Genomic DNA, 25,815 nt, shown 5'->3' on the forward strand with positions numbered 1-25,815 from the left:
CATCATGCGTGACACTCCCCGCCTCCCTGTTTGTTTGTGTACAGCGGGGAGCTATAGTGGAAATCACCACGAAGCAGAGTTGGTCCCGAAAAGATACTGCACATCCAGTGTCGATTTGGTTTGGCTTTTCCTCAGAGGAGAAAGCGCAAACCAGTTGTTTGCAAAGTTTGCAGACTCTGTTCAGACGTCAGCGCCAACAGCCAAAGCAAACGGAGATCAGACCATTGGTAGCCAGAGGCAGCCGCTAGCTCCAAGCTAACGCAACCCACGGTAACACAGCCATTTAACAAGAGCACTCCATATGAAAAAACAAACAGGCAAACAGAGTGTAAAGAAGTGACTGAGGCAGTGACTGATTACCTTGCTGAATACATGATTCCCATTAACAGTGGAAAACGAGGGCTTTAAAAGACTCTTCAAAGTACTAGACCTGCGTTACGAGCTGTGTTTTTGTTTACATTGTTACCTTTTATGTTTACATTCACTGCACATTATGATTAAAAATTGTCACTATTCAAATTAAAACCTGTTAAGAAAGCTTAGCTGACTTAAAATGTCATTTTTTTCTTTGAGTTTTATACACATTTTAAATGTTTTATGTTTAACATGAGGAAAATGGTGAGAAATGTGCAAATTAGTATTAAAAAAAACTATGTAAAAAAAAAAATCGCGATAAAATCGTGATCCTGATTTTATTTTAATAAAATCGTGATCTGATATTTTTGCTAGATCGCCCACCCATAACTGTATTTGTTGTTGAACTGAATTAGAGCCATGTGTTGTGTGTGGTGGCCCTGCCAGAACAGCCACTTTCCCTGAACCCTGAATAGTCTTTTAATTTAATTTCATTTAAATTAAAAATAGTGCTAATCTTGCTCTGACACTTAAATTTTAGGTTTTTGATTGAAACAGTAAATAATAGGGATGTAACGATTCACTCACCCTATTCGATTCGATTTTGATTTTGAGTTTCGATGGGATTGGATTTTATTTATTTATTTTTTTTATTTTTATTTTTTTAAATCGCCACCATGCTTATCTCTGTGCGCTAGTGTGGTGCTGCAGCCTTTTGCAAATGCAATATGCGATGATGTTCGGCGCAAGCTTGTCAAGCAGGGCTGCCACATTTTACTTTCAGCATTCACAAAATAATAATAATTTAGAACAATAGAGACCTCACAGAAGTCGCTGCTTGGGCCCTAACAATTTAATATGAAATGAGTATCATGTACATTAACTACAGACATTCAGCTTTCATTTGAGTGTATTTACATCCAAAACAGGTAAGCAGTGTCGGAATTCTCACAGATCATGGATATGACTCCCAGTTTTTAAAAACAAGGGCTGGCTAGCTCCATACTAGCGTTGCATATCCTAGGCTTAAACCAAATTTTCTTAATAATCAACAGAGCTGGGCATTCCGTCCCAGGGACGGAACGGTCGAACGGACGCCCATTTTGTGTGGACGGAGGATGAGAAGTCTTTTAAAAAGAACGGACTACGTATGGGCGGAAGTGGGATTTTGTCCGTCCCTCTATTCGTCCCTAACCGGTTCAAGTACCGACTGAACGTGTTTTTTTTTGTTTTGTTTTTAAAGCAAGACCACTGCATGTTCTCTCCTATGGAGCAGCCTTCATTAATTGCCTGCACAACGCTTTTCATGTGTTTCAAGTATGTCCGTGTGTGGGACATCTTTAGACCTTAAAAATCGCTACCAGTGTAAACATTTAAACGACCAGGAAGTGGAAGTCTTTCTTTCCTCTTCAAATAACCTTGTGTTATTTTGCAGTCAGTATTTTATAAAAACTGAAACCGTCTTGCGTTGAAACGCAATAATATCGCGTAATTACTCAATCTTAATTGTTCTTCTGATGTCCCCTGGCTTGCTCCAGTCGGCATCATCTTCATCACAACACAACGGTCTTGTGTTGCATCTAAATGCAATCTTGGTTAAACATTTGTAAACAATTCAATCCACTCACGATACCCCCAGCCGGTAAGTGGATGTACACAGGAAATAAGTCAACTAATCACCTTTAAATAAAGTTTATGAGTGGACGTTTTTTGGGGGGGGTCGGGGGTGGGGGGTTGACGGATCGACGAAATGCAAGGACGGAAGCACTTTTAAAGGATGAGGACGGACTGGGTTGAAGGATGATAATTTTTATGAACGAGGACGTAAGGGTGCCCAGGTCGGGGACAGAGGACGGTCCGGCAAAAAAAGATAAAGTGCCCAGCTCGGATAATAAACACTTCAGTCATGAACATAGCTTTTTTTCATCAAGTTGTAAATCCAAGTCATCTGTCTTGCATAGCAGAAATCTAGCTTTGGATATACTGTATAAAGACTTATTAGCCGTGGCTGACTGCACAATTGTAATGGTAATGCTAGTGTCATTATGAATTCAACTGGACCGGTTCTGTGGCAGGACCAGCCCTGATGCAATATGATTGGCTTTAGCACGGAGGGGAAAAAAAGAGGTAATTGGCTGCTGTGCGGAGTGAAATAAAGAAAGAGTTGCGAAGCGAACAGAAAGCAAACAAAACCAAAGGTTTGGGAAATTTTAAAAAACAGTCCACCCCTAGGTATGTGGTTGTTTTACATGTGTACATATAGCTACACAAACACACATTAGCTTTTGTTTTGACATGTTCATGCTACGGGCGGCAAGGTGATCGACTGGTTAGCATGTCCGCCTCACAGTTCAGAGGTCGTGGGTTCGATCCCGGCTCCGGCCTCCCTGTGTGGAGTTTGCATGCTCTCCCCGTGCCTGCGTGGGTTTCCTCCGGGTACTCCGGTTTCCTCCCACATTCCAAAAACATGCATGGTAAGTTGATTGGACTGTCAAAATTGCCCCTTGGTGTGATTGTTAGTGCGGATGTTTGTCTCTGTGTGCCCTGCGATTGGCTGGCAACCAATTCAGGGTGTCCCCCGCCTACTGCCCATAAACATCTGGGATAGGCTCCAGCATGCCCGCGACCCTTGTGAGGACAAGCAGTATGGATAATGAATGAATGAATGTTCATGCTATACATGAAATACAGATTGGGCCTGCTAAACTCTAATCTGTGTTAATTTCCTTTTTTTTCCAGTATTTGGCTTCAAGCAGTAATGATGTCGATCTGTGCTCGATTGCACTAGAACTTCAAAAACAGTACAGGTAAGGTTATTAAATTGGTTCACATCATATTTGGGCGGGGTTGGGCTTGATGGAGGTTGTCGTGGCTAAATTGAAAAATACATCTCAATGAATCTCCAGTAATTTTCAGGTTAAAATCCGCTCACAAGTAAAAGTAGTCATGGCAAAAAAACTATTTAAAATCATTTATCTTTGATTTGTTAAATAAACCAAGCGGCCAGGATGACTCATTTCCTCTCAAAAACATTCTATGAGTCTTTTGATTAGAAAAATTAAATTAGCTTGCTTTTGAATTTGTCATGTCATCTTCCAAACCGCTTATCCTATACAGGGTCGCGGGGAGTTGCTGGCGCCTATACCAGCCGTCAACGGGCGAAGGCAGACTATACCCCGAACTGGTCGCCAGCCAGTCGCAGGGCACACATAGGCACTGTCACTGAGCGGGAATCGATCCCACGCTACCCGCACACAACTCAGGCGTGTGTACCACTACACTACCAGGGACTGCTTTTGAATTTCATCCGTTTTTTGGGAGGACTCAGTAAATAACTAGCTACTCTTGTAATGGCTCTTTGCTCTGCAACTTGAATACGACTCTCTCACTCTCACCATATCTCGGTGTGACGTCAGTAGAGGAACTGGACAAAATTTGTCTGAATCACTGAACATACATACTTATAACATCCAAAAAATGTGTTCAGTCGGCACCAAAATTTATGTGGACATAAGTACTTATCAGTCCCTCCAGGGTTTCACAGGCAATTTTTGTGATTGTTGCAGTGTAAACTGCCTGATTTCGTGGGCAATTTTCCTAAAAGTTGCAATTTCTTTTCTTTTCTTTTTTATTGTTTTTGTTGCTCAAAAGCTCATTTGTTTACAACCAAGCAAACATTTTCTAAAATTTTTTAGTGGATTTTGGCAAAAGATGTTTGAAAAAGCAACAAATATTTACAAATAGGCATATTCTTCATTGAAAAAGGATATTTAGCACATCTCTCAGCCTCTGGAGATGAATAGAATATGACAGCAACAGTCTTTTTCTCAATGTGGCTCCTCAGTGCTTCTTCTTTCTGGTAGACTGCAGCTAAATAGATATATTTTTTAATCTGATAACTCAGAATGGCTCGTCCATTGATTGCTTTCTCTCTCTGGGATCTTCTCATAGCTGGGTGGTCACAGAGAGTCAGATGTCGATAGCTTCACCAATCTGACAAGAGAGCGAAAACCTTTAGCATTCTTAAACTTTTTTTCCCCAACTGCGTGCCTTGATAAAATGTAATATCACATCATTAGCCTGTACTGTGAAATACGTAACTACATGTGGGCAATATATCAAATTTTCAAAACAAATTTTCAATAAATTTATTCATAGATTTCAAGACCCAGGCACACAGACACCTGTCTGTGATGAGGAAAAGACAGGGGAAAAAAAAAGTAAAAACAGATACCGCTAGTCCTTGTTGCTGGTGACGACCAGAAGTCCCATACCACGCTGAGAGGAAGCCAAGTGAGGCTTGCTTTACCTGCTAGAACCGTTTCCGGCGCTGCGCGAGTGGCAGCCCGCTACAGCAGCCCCGGCTCACCGGTGAGCCTTTTCGTGCGTTTTTGTTTCTTACTATTACTCTACCTCATACCTTTTTCGAATAATTGATAGTCGTAACTTGCGTAGCAATGGACACCCAAACTGCGGTATTCTTGCTGCTGCTGATGGCTATTTTTTGCGCGATCGTGTCCGGCGACTTGGCTCGGAGCCAAGCCCCCATTGTTTACAGCCGGAATCAGCTGTTAGCACTCCGTGCTAACCATGCGCCGGCTCCCGGGGCGAGACCCGATATCCCCCGTGAGCTGAGGAGGAAGAGACGGGGATCTCGTGCGGGGGTTAAACGCCGGGAAAGGAGGAGACGATACCATCCCATCCTCCCGTCTGTTATCATGGGGAATGTTAGATCGCTCCCCAACAAGATGGACGAGCTAGCGGCGCTTACCCGGCACGAGAGGGACTTCCGGGAGGCTAGCCTGATGCTATTCACGGAGTCGTGGCTAACAACGCTAACGCCGAACGCGGTCGTAGAATTGGACGGCTTCCAAATCATACGCGCGGACAGGACGCTGGAGAGTGGAAAGAGGAAAGGAGGAGGGCTGGCTGTGTTTGTGAACGATAGATGGTGTTATCCTGGGCACATCACGATTAAGGAGCAGCTTTGCAGCAGGGATATTGAGCTGCTAGCTGTTGGCATGAGGCCATTCTACACCCCGCGAGAGTTTAGTCATGTGATCGCGGTGACCGTCTACGTCCCACCAGCTGCCAGCAGCGACACAGCCTGTGATGTCTTGACTGCAGCAGTGAGCAGGCTACAAACACAGCACCCAAATGCCCTGGTACTCATCTCTGATGACTTCAATCATGCCTCCCCTTCCTCCTCTCTGCCTTCATTCACACAGTATGTCACCTGCCACACCAGAGACAATAAAACACTGGACCTTTTCTATGCCAACACCAAGGAGGCATACACATCACTGCCCCTCCCCCCGCTGGGCAAAGCTGATCACAACCTGGTGGCTCTCCAGTCTGTGTACAAACCTCTGGTCCGCAGGCAGCCAGCTGTGACCCGCACGGTTCAGAGATGGTCTGGAGAGGCCGAGGAGGCCTTAAAGGACTGCTTCAGCAGAACTGTGTGGGAAGTATTCAGCGATGCTCACGGGGAAGACATTTGTAGTCTAACGGACACTTACAGACTATATACATTTCTGCGTGGAGAACACCATACCCACCAGGACAGTAAGGTGTTTCTCCAACAACAAACCCTGGATCACACCAGACATAAAAGCTCTCCTGAAGGAGAAGAGGAGGGCTTTTGCGTCAGGCAACATAGAGGAGCGAAGGACTGTGCAGCGCCAGCTGAGGAGGAGGATCAGAGAGGGGAAAAGGTCCTACTGGAAGAGGATGGAGGAGCAGCTGCTGCAGAATAACGCCAGGGGAGTCTGGAGGGGCCTGAAGACCATCTCAGGCCACGGACAACCCAAGACCCGGACTGGGGGGGACCTGCAGTGGGCAAATGAGCTGAATCTCTTTTTCAATAGGTTCGATCAGATGCCTGCCTCCACTCAGTCTCTCCTGCTGCAGCCTCCACCTACTCCTCCTGCTGGGCGTGTCACCCCCTCCCCTCTTTTCTCCACAGTCTCCAGCTCCCAGCTACACCAGATAGCCACCACTCCCTCCTGTCCAGCCTTGGCCTTCACAACATCTCAGGTGAGGAACCACCTGAAGAAGATGAAGGCGAGGAAGGCAGCGGGTCCAGATGGCATCAGCCCCCAGCTCCTCAAATCCTGCGCAGACCAGCTGTGTGGAATTGTCCAGCACATGTTCAACCTGAGCCTGAAGCTGGGCAGGGTCCCCCAGCTATGGAAAACATCCTGCCTGGTCCCGGTGCCAAAGACCCCCCACCCGAAGGAGCTCAACAGCTTCAGACCAGTGGCGCTGACGTCTCACCTGATGAAGACCCTGGAGAGACTGGTCCTTGTCCACCTGCGCCCCCTGGTGAGCTCCTCAATGGACCCACTCCAGTTCGCATATCAGCCTGGCATCAGTGTGGATGATGCCATCATCTACCCCCTCCACACTTCACTCTCCCACCTGGAGAAGGCGGGGAGCACTGTGAGGATCATGTTCTTTGATTTCTCCAGTGCTTTCAACACCATCCAGCCCACCCTACTGGGAGACAAGCTGGAGCGGGCGGGGGTGGCGCACCACCTCACCACATGGTTCCAGGACTACCTCACAAACTGGCCACAGTATGTGAGGACACAGGACTGTGTGTCCGACGTGCTCCTCTGCAGCACGGGGGCCCCACAGGGAACTGTCTTGGCTCCCTTCCTGTTCACCCTCTACACCTCGGACTTCAACTACAACACCCCTACCTGTCACCTGCAGAAGTTCTCTGACGACTCTGCGATTGTCGGCCTCATCGCAGGCGGAGATGATCGGGAGTACAGAGAACTTACTCAGGGTTTTGTGGACTGGTGCCAGCAGAACCGCCTCCTGATCAATGCGGGGAAATCCAAAGAAATGGTGGTGGATTTCGGTAGGCGCCAGCACTCTTCACCTGCACCAGTGAATATCCGGGGAACAGATGTTGAGAGAGTCTCAACTTACAAGTACCTGGGTGTTCATCTGAACAATAAACTGGACTGGTGCGACAACACAGACGCCCTCTATAGGAAGAGTCAGAGCAGACTCTTCCTACTCAGGAGACTGAGGTCTTTTGGGGTTCAGGGGACACTCCTCAGGAATTTTTATGACTCGGTGGTTGCATCGGTCATCTTCCAGGGAGTGGTCACCTGGGCAGGCGGCGTCTCGGCCCGGGACAAGAAGCGGCTGGACAAACTGGTCAAGAGGGCCGGCTCTGTCCTGGGCTGCTCCCTGGACTCTGTGGACTCGGTGGGGGACAGGAGGATGTTGGCCAAGCTGTCATCAATGCTGGGCAACCCGGACCACCCCCTCCAGGGCACCCTAACAGCACTCCACAGCACCTTCAGTGACAGACTGTTACACCCTCGTTGTGCAAAGGAGAGATTCCGCCGTTCCTTCTTGCCTGCTGCTGTCAGACTCTTTAACAAGAACATTGTGTAGTCTCTACAAACTGGCGGACATTAGTGCAATTGTGCAGTCCTGCACCTGAGCTCATATCGTGCAATACCCAATATTCCCCACTACTGTAATACCGTGCAATACTCAACATTCCCCACTACTGTTAGTCTAGTTGTATTTTTCTCCAATGCTGTTCCTTACATTTCACTACAGCACTGCAGCACTGTCACTTACTTAGAGTATTTTTCCTCTGTACTATGTACAGGCCAAAATGAGTGTTCCTCATACTTTTTATGTAGATGTAGGTTGGTGTGTATATACATGTGTATATACACATGTTACTGCGTATATCTACATAGGTTTGATCCTAAATGTTTGCCGTCAATGTTATACATTAATGGCCACATTATGCCGCCGACCCTGTGTGACCTATATCTTTGCTTCTGTAACAATGAAAATTTCCCCACTGTGGGATCAATAAAGGCATTCTTATCTTATCTTACCTCATACCTTTTTCACATAGTTGATAGTCGTAAACTTGCGTAGCAATGGACACCCAAACTGCGGTATTCTTGATGCTGCTGGTGGCTATTTTTTGCGCGATCGCGTCCGGCGACTTGGCTCGGAGCCGCGCCCCCATTGTTTACAGCCGGAATCAGCTGTTAGCACTCCGTACTAACCCTGCGCCGGCTCCCGGGGCGAGACCCGATCTGAGGAGGAAGAGACGGGGATCTCGTGCGGGGGTTAAACGCCGGGAAAGGAGGAGACGATACCATCCCGTCATCCCGTCTATTATCATGGGGAATGTTAGATCTCTCCCCAACAAGATGGACGAGCTAGCGGCACTTACCCGGCATGAGAGGGACTTCAGGGAGGCTAGCCTGATGCTATTCACGGAGTCGTGGCCAACAACGCTAACACCGAACGCGGTCGGAGAATTGGACGGCTTCCAAATCATACGCGCGGACAGGAAGCTGGAGAGAGGAAAGAGGAAAGGAGGAGGGCTGGCTGTGTTTGTGAACGATAGATGGTGTTATCCTGGGCTCATCACGATTAAGGAGCAGCTTTGCAGCAGGGATATTGAACTGCCAGCTGTTGGCATGAGGCCATTCTACATTCCGCGAGAGTTTAGTCATGTGATCGCGGTGATTGTCTACGCCCCCCCCCCCCCCCCCGCTGCCTGCGGCGACATAGCCTGTGATGTCTTGACTGCAGCCGTGAGCAGGATACAAACACAGCATCCAAATGCCCTGATACTCATCTCTGGTGACTTCAATCATGCCTGCCCTTCCTCCTCTCTGCCTTCATTCACACAGTATGTCACCTGCCACACCAGAGATAATAAAACATTGGACCTTTTCTATGCCAACACCAAGGAGGCATATGCATCACTGCCCCTCCCCCCGCTGGGCAAAGCTGATCACAACCTGGTGACTCTCCAGTCTGTGTACAAACCTCTGGTCCGCAGACAGCCAGCTGTGACCCGCACGGTTCAGAGATGGTCTGGAGAGGCCGAGGAGGCCTTAAAGGACTGCTTCAGCAGAACTGTGTGGGAAGTATTCAGCGACGCTCACGGGGAAGACATTAGTAGTCTAACGGACACTGTTACAGACTATATAAATTTCTGCATGGAGTACACCATACCCACCAGGACAGTAAGGTGTTTCTCCAACAACAAACCCTGGATCACACCAGACATAAAAGCTCTCCTGAAGGAGAAGAAGAGGGCTTTTGCGTCAGGCAACAAAGAGGAGTGGAAGGCTGTGCAGCGCCAGCTGAGGAGGAGGATCAGAGAGGGGAAAAGGTCCTACAGGAAGAGGAAGGAGGAGCAGCTGCTGCAAAATAATGCCAGGGGAGTCTGGAGGGGCCTGAAGACCATCTCAGGCCACGGACAACCCAAGACCCGGACTTGGGGGGGGCCTGCAGTGGGCAAATGAGCTGAACCTCTTTTTCAATAGGTTCGATCAGATGCCTGTCCCCACTCAGTCTCTCCTGCTGCAGCCTCCACCTACTCCTCCTGCTGGGTGTGTCACCCCCTGCCCCCTTTTCTCCACAGTCTCCAGCTCCCAGCTACACCAGACAGCCACCACTCCCTCCTGCCCAGTCTTGGCCTTGACAATATCTCAGGTGAAGAACCAGATGAAGGTGAGGAAGGCAGCGGGTCCAGATGGCATCAGCCCCCAGCTCCTCAAATCCTGCGCAGACCAGCTGTGTGGAATTGTCCAGCACATGGAAAACATCCTGCCTGGTCCCGGTGCCAAAGACCCCCCACCCGAAGGAGCCCAACAGCTTCAGACCAGTGGCGCTGACGTCTCACCTGATGAAGACCCTGGAGAGAATGGTCCTTGTCCACCTGCGCCCCCTGGTGAGCTCCTCAATGGACCCACTCCAGTTCGTATACCAGCCTGGCATCAGTGTGGATGATGCCATCATCTACCTCCTCCACACTTCACTCTCCCACCTGGAGAAGGCGGGGAGCACTGTGAGGATCATGTTCTTTGATTTCTCCAGTGCTTTCAACACCATCCAGCCCACCCTGTTGGGAGACAAGCTGGAGTGGGCAGGGGTGGCCCACTACTTCACCACATGGATCCAGGACTACCTCACAAACCGGCCACAGTATGTGAGGACACAGGACTGTGTGTCTGACGTGCTCCTCCGTAGCACGGGGGCCTCACAGGGAACTGGCTTGGCTCCCTTCCTGTTCACCCTCTACACCTCGGACTTCAACTACAGCACCCCTACCTGTCACCTGCAGAAGTTCTCTGACGACTCTGCGATTGTCGGCCTCATCACAGGCGCAGATGATCGGGAGTACAGAGAACTTACTCAGGGTTTTGTGGACTGGTGCCAGCAGAACCGCCTCCTGATCAATGCGGGGAAATCCAAAGAAATGGTGGTGGATTTCGGTAGGCGCCATCACTCTTCACCTGCACCAGTGAATATCCGGGGAACAGATGTTGAGAGAGTCTCAATTTACAAGTACCTGGGTGTTCATCTGAACAATAAACTGGACTGGAGCGACAACACAGTCTCTTCCTCTATAGGAAGAGTCAAAGCAGACTCTTCCTACTCAGGAGACTGAGGTCTTTTGGGGTTCAGGGGACACTCCTCAGGAACTTTTATGACTCGGTGGTTGCATCGGTCGTTTTCCAGGGAGTGGTCACCTCGGCCTGGGACAAGAAGCGGCTGGACAAACTGGTCAGGAGGGCCGGCTCTGTCCTGGGCTGCTCCCTGGACTCTGTGGACTCGGTGGGGGACAGCAGGATGTTGGCCAAGCTGTCATCAATGCTGGACAACCCGGACCACCCCCTCCAGGGCACCCTAACAGCACTCCACAGCTCCTTCAGTGACAGACTGTTACACCCTTGCTGTGCAAAGGAGAGATTCCGCCGTTCCTTCTTGCCTGCTGCTGTCAGACTCTTTAACAAGAACATTGTGTAGTCTCTACAAACTGGCGGACATTAGTGCAATTGTGCAGTCCTGCACCTGATCTTATATGGTGCAATACCCAACATTCCCCACTACTGCAATACTGTGTAATACTCAACATTCCCCACTACTGTTAATCTAGCTTTATTTTTATCCAATGCTGTTCCTTACATTTCACTGCAGCACTGTCGCTTATTTAGAGTATTTTTCCTCTGTACTATGTACAGACTAAAATGAGTGTTCCTCATACTTTTTATGTAGATTAATATACACGTCACTGCGTATATTTACATAGGTTTGATCCTGAATGTTTGCCGTTAATGTTATACATTAATGGCTACATTATGCCGCCGTCCCTGTGTTACCTATATCTTTGCTGCTGTAACACTGAAAATTTCCCCACTGCGGGATCAATAAAGGCCTTCTTAGAAGTTCACTGTTATCAGTGATGCAAAGCCCCAGCGATGCTCGGGCAAGAAGCCAATGTTGTCCCGCTAGCATCAGTTGTATTTGCGGCGCAGAGCTCACTGCTCTTGGTGTTGAAAAGCCGATGGAACGGCCGGAAATAAGCTAGTGTTTCTCCTTTTAGCATCGGCTGCACTAGCCGCTGGAAGTCTCTGTAACCGAAAGCCACAGGACTTGCCCGAAAGAAGCCAGTGTTTGTCCCCTTGGCACTGGCTGCATTTGGGGTGCGAACCTGACTGCTCTCAGCGACGGAAAGCCACAGGACCGGCCGGAAGGAAGCCAGTGTTTGTCCCATTATCATCGGCTGCATTAGTTGGCACCGGGTTTCCACAAAGTTCGGTGGTCCATAGCCCTGGTAGCCAAGCCCGAGGGGCTGCATGACAGCATTGCAACTCCAGCTTCATCAGGGTCTTGTTCATTTGAGCCATTTCCTTCCAAATTCCAACCAAAACATTTCATCTTCCAAGTCAAAATCATTGAATTGATCGCTGAAAGTTACACTCCTCTGCGTGGTCCATCCCATTTATTAAATGTATTTATTTATTTATTTATTTAATTGTACGTTCCTTTTCGACTTTCTTGAGAAAATTACACCCGGCAAATAAGTAAACTGTAACATTTGGCATGCCTCGTTCTTTCATCGATGTCCTCAGGTTCAAGGCTTCATTCCTTCAAAAGTGGACGTCACTAAGACTGCTGAATACTAGGGTTTGCGCTCGCCACGTCGCTAATGATTAGTTGAAATGGGGAGTGACGTGGTAAATATTTACCATATTCACCACTCCGGCGAAGGGCTACTAGCCACGGCAAAACCCGCGTCAAAAGCCATGACTACAATGTAAAAATATCCATATGAAAACAATCTTCCAGAATGTTCTTCCCAGTCAGATACGCATGATTGCTTACAGTTTTAACACAACATTGCTTGCCAAATAATGATTTAAAAAAAAAACAAAAAAAAAACACTTGTCAATCCAGTTACGCAATGTTTATAAATCCAGTGATGCAATGTTTACATACTGTGTGATGGCGACGGGCCAGAAACATGGTTAGCAAGCTGGCCCCTTTGCTGGGGCCCTGAATTGAAAAAAAAAAAGTATTTTGTTGGTTTCTGCACTACAAACCGTAATTGTTCTCGCCGAGTTACGCAAAACAACTTTGCATCCCCCCATGGATGAGTGACTGTGACACAACGAAACAACCATTTAATCACGAGACGTCATATCAAGTCTGACTTGGTTTGTGTAAATTCCCCTGGCTTTTACACTTTGAAGACAACAGCACGCTTTTCTGTGTTTAAGTGTGTGAGAGAGAAGGATAATCAAATGCTATCACGAGCGGGAAGTCGGCCAGTGTTGCTTCGGGGCGATTTATTTATTTATTTTTTTAAACTTAAAAATACTGAAGAAGACCATAGCTGTGTGTGTTTCTTGCTACCCCGTTTACTTTTATTTCGTGTTGTCTTCACACATTTTCCCCAGGTAAATTCAACCCTGATATACGTATCGTAAACCCACTGCACACTGATTGACGTCTTTGTGGTATTAGTTGCTGTATGGCATACTGCAGCTCTATGTAATAATGCAGTAGAATGACATAATGTTAGTATTATTATAAACTGCTGGATTGGGCATTCCGTCTGACTGACGGACCAGTCCATCTGTCCGTCACTGACGGATGCCCGTTTTGCTGACGTTAGACGATAGAAGGGAAACTTATTATATAAGAATAAAAATAGATTGACTATGCACTGACAGAAGTGGATTTTTGTCTGTCAGTATAATCATCACTAACCTGGTCAAGTCCTACTGGACCTCACAGTCCATCATTGACGGACGCCCATTTTGTTGACGAGTGACGGACGCGACCCGCCCGTCTCACGTGTGTTTATGAGGCAGCCGGTACTCTTACTGGAGAAGACTGCATTGACTGAATATGTCCAGTAGGTGGGGGTATGCACCAAAGAGAGAATCATGAGTTAGGCTGTAGGGCACAGGTGTCAAAGTCAAGCCCCAGGAGCTAGATCCGGCCTGCAACCTCATTTTGTGGCCCGCGAAAGCAAATCGTGTGCATCAACTTCACGTTTCTTGCAAATTGTTTTCACCAGGCATTTTACAAAAAAATTGTGGTCCGTTTATCGCCTTCCGCCTACAGCGGGGTACCCTTCTGGTATCCGTTTATCTGCCAAAAATAGTACCAGCCTATAGGCTGGTCTGCCTATGATTTTATTAATTTTTTTGTCAAGATGGCGATAAGTAGTGCGCCTGTGTGTTTGACAACCCTCTTGACAATTCGGCTCATTTTGCTGTTTTGGCTGATTGGTGCTTCATTCACAAACACTCTGCTTGTGTATGCTCGCCAAACTTTATTGGACTTGCGATGCGGCGTTGGAAGTTCGGTCGTTTGAGCACGACCGGAAAAAGACGTTGCCCGCTGACATCGCGGCGGACCTCTTCCATCTCCCAGCGCTACCACCGCGGCGAAAGCGGCGCCGAGGCAAACGTGGTGGCGAGCTATCAAGACTGAGAAGGGAGCAGGTACACGCTTCATCCCCTGCTCACGCACGGACGTACTCCACCGCTGTGCCTCGCTCGGGACCCCACTGCTGGCTGCCTGATACCCGTTGTCGGCTGCGCTGAGGAATTCCGGCTGCGCCTATCATGCGCCATCGGACGCGGTGTGAATCGCCAACTTCTCAAGGAGCTTCCCAGGGCCCGCCAATCGGAGGTGACACATGCACCTGCTGCTGCTGATGTTCCCACAAGGATAGCGTTGTTGAACACCCGGTCGTTAACGAACAAATCGTTTATCCTGAGGGAGCTATTTCTTTCCAACAACTTGGATTTCCACTGCCTGACGGAGACTTGGACTGGCGCCGGTGAGTGCAGTGCGATGCTTGAACTATTACCACCTGCATGCTCTTACTCGGCTGCGCTGAGAACTTAAGGCCAAGGTGGAGTGACGGCGACTGTTTTTAAAGACAAATTTAAATGTAAACAGTGTATATTCGTCACTGCGTTCAGCAGCTTTGGGGGCACCTTCTTTAAAGTTGCTAGTGCCGTCCCTGTGCTCTGCACTATCATATACTGTCCTCCCAAATACAAGGAGTTTCTGAATGACTTTTCAAATCTTCTTGCCGAAATCAGACTGCGATATCGCATCCTGTTCATGAGGGACTTTAATATTCACGTGTGCTGTCCTGAAAAACCACTGGCAAAGGACTTTTTAAGACTCATTGACTCTTTCAATTTGGTGCAGTGCGTGACTGGCTCCACTCACAAACAAGGACATACTTTAGACCTTGTCCTTTCTTATGGGCTATCGGTCTTAAATGTGAAAGTTTTGGCCAATGTGCTTTCTGATCATATGACTGTGCTCTTTGATGTAATGTTTTCCAATGCTGTCAGAGCTAATGCTAGGGAGCGCAAGGCCCGGGTTTTGAACCACCTCACTGATAGTCAGTTCTCTGATGAAACACGCTATTTCCTTCCACTGCTTTGTGGATGACTGTCAAATAATTATCCCGCTGAGCAAAAAAGACACACTCTCCATAAGACCTCTTTTGTCCTGCCTAGAGGATATCAAAGACTGGATGTCACTGAATTTCTTAAATTTCAATTAAAAGAAAACAGAAGTTATGTTTTTCGGTCCCAGTGGCTCGTCTACATCCCATCTTATTGACCTGGGCCCCCTGGCTTCATATCTAAAGCCAACAGTGTTAAACTTGTGTTTTAAAATGGACAGTGATTTTAAATTGGACCAGCAAATCAGCGCTGTTGTAAAGTCGAGCTTCTTTCACCTTAGACAGCTGGCTAAGGTAAAGCTCCTCCTTTCCCATCAGCGCTTAGAAACAGTCATCCATGCCTTTGTCACATCTCTGCTAGATTATTGTAATACACTTTATTTTGGAGTCAGCCAGTCTTCCCTCAAACGTCTCCAGTTGGTCCAAAATGCTGCTGCCTGCCTACTAACTAGAGCTCGGAGGATGGAGCATATAACACCAATTCTGGCCTCCCTTCACTGGCTCCCAGTGCATTACAGGGTTCGATTTACGATTCTCCTATTTGTCTATAAATCGTTAAATCACCTGGCCCCGTCGTACCTCTGTGAGCTCCTCCACACCTACGCACCTTCCCCGCAGCTTCAGGTCTGCAGACCAAGCGCTGCTCGATGTGCAAAAGACCAAGCGGAGCCTCAGGGGATCGAGCCTTTTTGACTGCTGGTCCTTCCCTTTGGAATGACCTCCCATTGGATGTTAGGCAAGCCCGCTCTCTGTCCACTTTTAAAACCCAGTAGAAGACACACTTCTATTCCCTGGCTTTTGATCAGACCTGTCATTTTTGGCTCCTTTCGGTGTCAATTGTATATAGTGTTTTATGTTAATTTATTGACCAACACTTGTGTAGTATGGCCTTGTTTTGTTTATTATTAGTAGTATTATTTTTTGTTTGTTTGTAAAGTGCTTTGTTACAGCTCCAGCTGTTATGAAATGCACTATATAAATAAAATTGTATTGTGTTGTTCAATTTAATGGTCTTCTTACTCCCTCAAAAGAGCATCAAACAGCTGCAGCTCATTCAGAACGCTGCAACTTGGGTTCTTACCAGAACAAAGAGATCGGAACATATTACTCCAGTCATAAAAGCTTTACACTTGCCCCCAATTAGCTGTAGAATAGATTTTAAAATTTTGATACTGGTCTATAAATCACTGAATGGTTTGGGTCATGAATACATTAATGAAATGCTGATTGAGTATAAACCCTGTAGGGCTCTAGGTATCTGCAGACTTGGGTCAATTAGTGGAACTCAGAGTTCAAGGTAAACATGGCGAAGCTGCCTTTAGCTGTTACACTGCGTACAAATGGAATAAGCTGCCAACAGAAGTAAAGTCAGCCGAGTGTAAATGCTTTTAAATCCAGGTTAAAAAGTTTGCTTTTTTCTCATACCTTTGATTAAGGTCCTGTAGACAATTTTAAATCATTTTTTTTCCTTTGCCTATTTTAGAAACCCACTTTTATTTCTTTACTTTTAAATGTTTTTAAAGTTTTCTGTTAATGTGCTTAAATGTTGTTAACGTACATTCTAGTAGTTTTCGTGGCTGCTTTTGCCTTCTCTGCTTTGCTTTTGAAATAGTTGTTAACTGTTCCGTTTGTAAATGCTTGTTGTGTAAATGTGTTGTATTTGCTTGTGTGAAGCACATTGAGTTACCTTGTGTATGACATGTGCTATATAAATAAAACTGCCTTGCCATGCCTTGCCTTTAGATTTTTCTGCCTGTCAATACACAGTGCTGGCACATATGAAAGAGATAACTAAAGTTTATTTAAAAAATAAATTCAACCATGTTATTTAGACAATGTTTTATATTGCATCGTAATGAACAGAAAATGAAAATGATCTGATGAAGTCTGGCGTTTCATTCTTTTATCGTGCTCAAGATCTTGTTTGGTGATTGGTATGTCTGTAGAATGGAGTATGGTAGAAGAAACAAGACGGCATTCAGAATCCAGGTTGGGAAAGGTAAGAATGAATGAAAGGATAGTGCCAACTTTCCTTCTATTTTGCTTTATTGTAATTTTCATGTAAATTGTTTCTTTATACATGAAACAATTCACACACTTTCTTGTGACCAATGTTCCCTCTAAGCTGTGCGTGTGAGCAATGGACTTTTTGAATGCAACGTTTCCACATTTGGGCTACAGAAGTGTGCTAACTTCTTGTCGCTAGTCTGACGCACAGCGATAGTATCAAACTTTTAAAAATATACTCTCAATCTGCTGAAATCACATGGTTACCATAAATGACATATTACTTTTTCCGCTCCAGTTGTCCAAGTCTCGATGAAGCAATCAAAGCCTCATATCTAATTTAATGAGCCATTTGCTGTATCATAGTACATGCAGATCTGTATGAAAATAGACTTTCTGCGAGGGAGTCTGAGAGCACAGCTTCGTGAGTCGCCGGTGAGCTGAGCAAGAAATAAAGACGGACATACTACTTTTGTCGATTCGATGTTGCAATTGTTGAATTGTCTCGCTGAATGTATGAATTTTCTCCTTTGTGGCACTGGCTCACTTGTAAACGTTTTCATATGAAAAGCTGAACACAATGGTCAGCAGGACTCGGCACACTAGGGTTGGTTCGAGGAGGGATTCTTTCTTTCTTTATAAAGTCATAACTTCAAGGACATTTCTACCTTGAAAAGCACCATTGAGAAGGGTCAATTACGGGCTGACCCCTCCAAAACCCAGGCTGTGGTGGACTGGCCCAGTTCTCAAAAGCCGCAAACAATTGCAACGGTTCTTGGGCTTTGCTCATTCTTACCGCCGGTTTATCCATAACTATAGCCAAAAAGTGTCCCCCTTAACCCGACTAACCTCAATTATTTAAATGGTCGGCTACTGTCAAGGTGGCATTTACAAATCTTAAACCGTTATTTATGAACCCAACAGTGTTGACCTAACACAGTTTTTCCCTTTGTGGTCGAGGTTGACGCATGGGATTCAGGAGTAGGGGCCATCCTGTCCTAGCTCTCCCTGACCGACCAGAGGCTCCACTCGTGCGCCGCCTTCTCCTGGCGACTCAGTGCATCTGAGGCAAACAACTATGTGGGAATTTGCAAACTACTTGCCATCGTCTTTGCATTGCTGGAGTGGAGACATTGGTTAGAATGAGCTAAAGAACCTTTTACTTTATACACAAGAATCTAGCTTAAATCCGTGCCGCCAAGAGCTTGAGCTCTTGACAAGCCAGGTGGCTACTCTTGTTTACACGGTACAATTTCCTCTTAACATTCCGCAAGGGTTCCAGAAATCAGAAGCCAGACGCCCTCTCACGACTCCATTATCCCGCTGATGATACCACATAGACGGAACTCATCCTTCCTGATCATTACATTGTGGGAGTTCTACAGTGGGAGGTCGAGAAAAAGGCAATTGAAGTGCAATAACACGACCGGACTCTGGAGGACTGCCCCGCTGGAAAATTGTTCGAGCCGGCAAGGCTTTGCACCAAGGTACTGCAGTGGAAGCATGCGTCCAGAATTGTCTGCCCTTCTGTCATTAATCGCAGTTACTCATCGCTCAGAAATTTTGGTGGCCGGGGCTTAAGAAAGATATTTTAAACTTTGTCGGGGCCTGCTCGGCCTGCGCATGTGACAAGTCAGATTGCTTTGCCCGTTACCATTTCCATCTCGTCCGTGGTCCCATGTGTCACTTGACTTCATCACTGGTCTTCCCCTGTCAAGGGGGCACTCGGTCATACTTACCATGGTCGACCGTTTTTCAAAGTTGGCTCACTTCATGGCGTTACCCAAGCTCTCCTCAGCACCTGAGACAGCGCAGCTACTGGTCAAGCATGTCTTCCGACTCCACGGCATTCATGTAGACCTGGTATCTGACCGGGGTCAGCAGTTTGTGTCCCAGGTGTGGAGCAAGTTTTGCTGGATAATGGGAGCCACGGCGAGCCTGTCCTCTGGTTACCACCCTGAAACCAATGGAAGGATGGAACATGAATCAGGACCTGGAAGCGGCTCTCCGGTGCATGTGCCTCCATTGACCGACGTCATGGGCCACCCATTTCCCCTGGGTGGAACATGCCCACAACACTTTCGTCTCGGCTTCTCTCAGCCTCTCTTGTTTCCTTCCCAAGGAGGTCAGGAGGAGCACCCGTCGATCCAGCTCCACTTGCGGCGTGCCCACCAATTTTGGAGGAAGACCAGATTGCCGCTTTTCCCCACAGCATCCCACAACCGTTGGATCGCGGACCGGTGACGACGCTCCGTGCTGTCTTACCTGCCTGGTAAGAGAGTCTGGACAGGATTGGTCAGGACATGATCCTGGCCGGCACGTCCCACAAGCTCGGACCATGGTTTGTTGGGCCCTTCAAGGTTGAGGAGTTCTTGAACCTTGTGACTGTCAGGCTGCGCCTACCCTCAACCATGAAAATCTATCCAGTGTTCCACGTCTCGCTGATCAAACCGTTGGGTTGCAGTCCAGTGGCTCCCCCTCCAGCTTCCCTGCTGCCTCCGCAGCTTATCGATGGTGATCCAGTATACACAGTCAAAGAAATCATGGACTCTCTGCGCAGGGGCCGGGGGCTCTAGTATCTGGTCGATTGGGAGGGCTATCAACCGGACGAACGCCAGTGGGTCCCCTGCTACTGGATCCTTGAACCGTCGCTCCTCTGGGATTTCCACGCTCTAGCGGTGCCAGTGAAAGTTGGTTGAAATTAACTGAAGCCCGTTTAAAATGATAGGCGGACCGGCTGGACTGCAGGCAGGCCAGTCTATGGCCCACACTCTTTTATTATGAAGCTACATTGTTGTACCACGTGCATTGTGGTTTGGCATTTTCTTGCTGAAATAAACAGAGGCATGCATGAAAAAGACTTAGTAGTGCTGCACGGGATACGTACCAGTACGTGGTAGTTGACACTCTTTCTGACGGGATTCTGCCATATGCTCCCAGCAAACCCTCACAATACGTTTGGGTTTCTCAGGTTGGATCGGCATGTTCCCACACCATTGGAGCCAACAGACCACCATGTGGTGATTCAATTGTTGGCTCCGCCCCTCTCTTCACCCGAATGTCCAAAATAAGTGGCCGCAAATCCGATGACACAACCACAAAGTTGATTATCGAACTGCGGCCTAGGGTGTCCTGGTGCCAAGTGCATATATAGAAACCCTTATGTTTGAAGATAGTGATCGTTATGGACAATCCGTAACGAGCACAGAATTCGAGGGAGAACACCACTTGGATCCAAATTGGGGTGGCCGTTCCTCACAGTCACGCCCTTCCAGGTCTCACTGTCATTGCTCACGTGACCATTCAAGTACCCCAGTAGAACAATGGAGTCCCCAGGGGGTGTGCTCTCCAGCACACCCTGCAAAGACTCTTAAAATGGTGGGTACTCTTAACTGTTGTTGGTGTATAGGTACAAACAACAGTGAAGACCCATCCCCCCACTCGAAAGCGAATGGAGGCTACTCTCTCGTTCACCGGGGTGAACCCCAACATACAGGCGCCAAGCCGGGGTTCAATGAAGTATAAAGTATCCACCCCCTTTCGAGAGGACAGTTACCAGAGTCCAAGCTATGCGGGGAGGCGAGCCCAACTTTACAGAGTTGGAACTTCTCTGACTCGCACACCAGCTCAGGTTTCTTCCCTGCCAGAGTGGTCACATTCCATGTCCCAAGAGTTAGATTCTTTAGCCGAGGATTGGACCGCCAAGCCCCCTGCCTTTTAACTCTACCCAGCTCACACCCTGTTGTTCTTCCATTTGTTTTTTATTTCTATCAAGCAATAAGTCTCAAATGCATAAGTGAGTCAATTAGGGCCGATTTACAAAAACAAATTTTACAATACAGAAAAAAAGCCCCAAAAATGTAACTTATTTTGTAACATAACTACATCATGTAACATGTTATTGTCTCAGGCTTTGGATGGCTGCCATGGGGAAGTCTGATGTTGCTCACCGTGGTCCAAGGAATGCTCAGGGAGTTTTGTGAATGCTCAGATGCATGGGGAATTAGAGGGAACATTTCTGGTGACATATTCAAATTGCTGTTTTGGAAAATATTTACATGAAAGTGTGATTTATTTCAATGCATATGATGTAGCTTTCTCATGTGGATTTCCCTACCACTTTGCTCCTAGTATACCAAGCAATAAAAACGGAGTCTGGGATGAATGATCTGGAAAATACCCACCCGACAAAGCGAGCCAAGCACATCCACAATGAATCTAGGTAATTTATGTACTGTAGTTGTGTGTATGAGGATATGTGCACATATTTGGACGTCTGTGTGGGGACATGCATGTGTGCTTTAATCATTGCGTTTGGTCTCCATAGTGACGACAGCTGCAGCAGTTCAGAAGATATACTGGAGAATACTGTAAGTTAACTTCCACAACTCAGTGAGAAAATGCATTACAAGAACATACAATACAAATACCAATTAAGTCTGTTTCGCTCCATGCCAGGGTTCCCCAATTAGTTCTATATACAAGTGTGTGTGTGTGTGTGGGGGTGTGCGTGTGTGTGCGCGCGTGCGTATATATATCGGGTGTAACGGTTCACAAAAGTCACGGTTCGGTACGTACCTCGGTATGGGGGTCACTGTTCGGTACAGGTTCGGTACAGCAATAAGTCTCAAATGCATAAGACCTTTTTTAGTTTGAACAGAGAGCAAGTTACAATTCAATTTGCTATTAAGCAAAAAACGTTCCCTGTTATAAATGCACAAAATAGAATAAAAACCTGCGCATTAGGGTTGTTCATTAATAATAATAATAATAATAATAATGATAATAATGATAAAAAAGATTAAACACAGGAAAACACCCTTTCTTGTATGGATAGAATGATGTTGCAGATAGTCAGGTAGCACTTACCAACTAGTATCTTTTACTTAATTATAAAAGCAGCAGAGGACAGCTCGTGCTCCACCCCGGCTCTTGTGACCATGGTCAATGGTCACCGAAATGGTTTGGGACGAATACAAAAACAGTCACACTCCTAATAAATATATATACTGTATATATATATATATATATATATATATATTAGTGCTGTCAAGCGATTAAAATATTTAATCATAGTTAATTGCATTTTTTCATACTTAACTCATAGTCAATCACATATTTTATTTATTGTAAAAAAAAATCCCTCACCCCCTCCCTTCTGCCCATCAGTCACCGGCCCCTCCCCCTCCCCCTCTCCCTCCTGCCAATCAGTCACCGGCCCCTCCCCCTCCACTCTCACAGCCACTGCTGTCTGCTCTGAAAACACTAAAGGCCCTGATACACCAAAAAGACGCTGGCCAACAGTGACAGACGCTTACCCCCTGTGGCGTCCGGCCGGTTGTATACAATACACCGCAACAACAGACAGCGACGCTGACCATTAAAGTACCTTCTGCGCATGCATAAGATGTAATTGGCGGCGGTAGTCACCATTTCTCATGGTTAGAAAACTCCAACTGGAAAGATGTTGGCCGGGGGCGAATTATAAAAACGTAAACAATGCATTCAGCTCTATTCTTCGCTCGCGATGAACTCCCACGCGAAGTAAACCATCACGTTCTGGACACGGTATTATGAAATACTTACATTGTCACCTCTCGCCCATGTACTTTTAAGAAGATTAAGGCAGCGGAGGTGTGCTCACTGTTTTTGCGCATTTGTCACTTCCCGTTGGTGCTCCGCGCGCTGATTTGCTAGCTAACAGCCAATCAGAGTGATCAAATATCACAACTGGCGACGCCGATTCAACATGCGCAAACGCCCCCAAGACGCTTACAGACAGGTTACGACACTACGACGGTGGCCACTATACCAATCAGTCGGCGCATAAAGACGCCACAACGCTTCACGACCTCCGACGTCGGTTTGGTGTATCAGGGCCTTAACAGGCGCCATGGAGGAGGAGACGACAGCGGCAGAAGCGGCAGTGGATTTAGTCCCCAAAAGAAAGTCAACATTCGAAATATATGAAAGTATTTCGGCTATAAAAAGGAAGATTCAGAACAAAAAACATCCTTTGCCAACAGTGCCTCACCGTTGTTGCTGCAATCGCCTTCACAAGCCCCTGTATGACCAGTTCAAACTAAGAAGTTGGACCCGAGGTGAAACTTCATCTACTCATAAAACAAGTCTAAACAGCACCGACAAATCACGGATGCAGTATGTTTTATAGACCGTTTTGGTTATTGTTATATTTTTGTGAACAACTCAGGGGACTAATGCACCTGCGCTTTAATTTTAAATATTTGTGTTCTAATTTGTTTACAGCTTTGCTGCAGTTTCACAAAGGTTTGTTATCTTAATGTTATATTTTTGTAAACAACTCAGGTGCTAATTACACCTCCCTTTTAGTAGGTTTTTTATTTTCTTCTATTTTTTGGAAATGACTTAAGGGACTGGTGCACCTGCTCTTTTATTTTTTTGTTTAAAATATTTTTAATATTTTGCTGCTGTTTACATTGAAGTGTGAAATATAATGTTAAATCTATTATGTTACAGAGACATGGCCTCCGTGACCCCTTTTATATACAGCAATCATCATTCACAGATGAACCTCTTTAGTCTGGATTAAACAATATTATATGAATACAATGATGTCATGGGGAGTTAGCCAAATTATTAAAAAAAACAAATCTATTCAAGTCATCTGGTGAAAATTCTTCTGTTGTTAATATTGCAATATATATCGCAAATCCCCCAAAAATCGCAATGTCATTTTTTTCCAATATCGTGCAGCCCTAGTATGTATGTATGTATGTATGTGTATGTAATGTATGTATGAATCTGTATGTATGTATGTATGTATGTGTATGTATGTATGTGCATATGTATATTAGGAGTGTGACAAAATCTCGATATGGTGATACATCACAATGTTTTGTCTTCCGATCAATTATTGATACGCCTCCGCCAAGTATCGAAATTTTAAATTAATATACGGCCGTTGTAAAGACTACTTTATTGTTCATTGCTTATTGGGCAATTACTTGGCGGTCCACTAGGGGCACGCCGCAGTGGAGCGGCGGGGAAGCGGTCGGAAGTCATCAGGCGAAGAAGACAAACAATGGGAGAGAACATGGCTTTAGCGGGCGAAAAACTTAAGTTAAAAGATGCGCCGGCATCATACAGAAGGTGTGGCTGCATTTCGGACTTTACAGTAATACGGATGGAACTAAGCTGGCGAAATAATTTGCTCTGTACAAGAACTGTCTCACAAAAACGTAAGGTGCACTGAAACACGGCCAATATGCACAGCCACTTACAGCAGCATCGCACAGCACCAGTCGCAAGTAAAAAAGCCACCCAAAGACTGTTAGATTTGCCTCCTGGCCAGACCAGTGCGGGTCCTCAACTGCAAACAAAACTCGCTTTTAATTCTCCCGTGACAAAGTCGATCACGCACAGCATCTGTGTGTATATTTTTAAGCGTTTCACTGAGAAAACAATTACAACAACCAGAGTTCAGGCATTGAATGGGAGGGACACACTGTCATTTATTGCCACCACCACGCATTTTATCAGCGATTGGAAACTCAAATCAGATGTGCTTGAAACCTGTGAATTGCATGAATTCCACAATGATGCTCACATTGCAAATGTTTGTTGGATTCTACATTCCTTATTAAAGTTATTCTTTGATTTTCTTTTTTCCCTGTAAATCTGCAGGTAGAGGCTATGCAGTAGATTTGCATTTTACAGCAATGTTACAAAACAATTGTCACTGTTTATAAATAGAACAGAATGGGAATGTTCCTGACATGTTGCACTATTGTACAATAGTGTCTAACTCATTCAGTACCAGACTTTTTCTGACCCACTGTGAAATGAAATATAAATGTCATTGGGATAGAATGAGTTAAGACACTCATTTTGTTTGCAAAACTGTTGCAACAATAAAGTGTTTCTGTATGTAAGATTTGTTTATAAAAATGTGCACTTGAATTTCATACTATTATTCAGTAATGGTACAAAAAATATTTTCTTTGAATAACAAATTTTTGAATAGTAGTATCGTATATTATTGTGGATTGATTTCTGACCAATATATCGATAATCGCTGTATCGTCATATCATGAGATAATCGTTATCGTGAGCCTTGTATCGCAAATCGTATCGTACCGTATCGTGAGGTACCCAGAGGTTCCCACCCCTAATATATACATATATGTGTGTGTGTGTGTGTGTGTATATATGTATATATATATGTATATATATATAAGTATATATATATATATATATAAGTATATATATATAAGTATATATATAAGTATATATATATAAGTATATATATATATATATATATGTATGTATATATATATATATATGTATGTATGTATATGTATATATATGTATGTATGTATATGTATATATGTATATATATGTATGTATATGTATATATATGTATGTATATGTATATATATGTATGTATATGTATATGTATGTATATATATGTATATATATGTATATGTATATATATATGTATATGTATATATATGTATATATATATATATCAGCAAATATACCAACTTTCATACTTGTATCATAATTTGTGCAATTCCCTTCAAATTTTGCATTTAGTCACACCACTAATCATTTGATTAGGCCAAAATACATCTTCGCACAAAAGTCATGGCAAAGCTTATCAGAAGCCTCTTGCTCTG

At 45.6% G+C, this 25,815-nt stretch overlaps 1 protein-coding gene across 3 annotated transcripts in view; it reads left to right on the forward strand.

Moving 5' to 3' along the window:
* nvl (nuclear VCP like) overlaps nt 1-25,815 on the forward strand; it is a 148,328-nt gene that overhangs the window by 9,283 nt on the left and 113,230 nt on the right. For all 3 annotated transcript variants that reach the window (XM_086045707.1, XM_086045708.1, XM_086045709.1), the window contains exons 3-6: nt 3,094-3,161; nt 17,095-17,147; nt 21,287-21,377; nt 21,483-21,525. In XM_086045707.1, the coding sequence (XP_085901833.1) occupies nt 3,094-3,161; nt 17,095-17,147; nt 21,287-21,377; nt 21,483-21,525 (255 nt within the window). The remainder of the gene's footprint in view (nt 1-3,093; nt 3,162-17,094; nt 17,148-21,286; nt 21,378-21,482; nt 21,526-25,815) is intronic.

Source organism: Filicampus tigris, chromosome 11 (assembly GCF_054856515.1).
Source record: "Filicampus tigris isolate MCC_2025a chromosome 11, RoL_Ftig_1.0, whole genome shotgun sequence".
In the NCBI taxonomy this organism is placed as follows: domain Eukaryota; kingdom Metazoa; phylum Chordata; class Actinopteri; order Syngnathiformes; family Syngnathidae; genus Filicampus; species Filicampus tigris.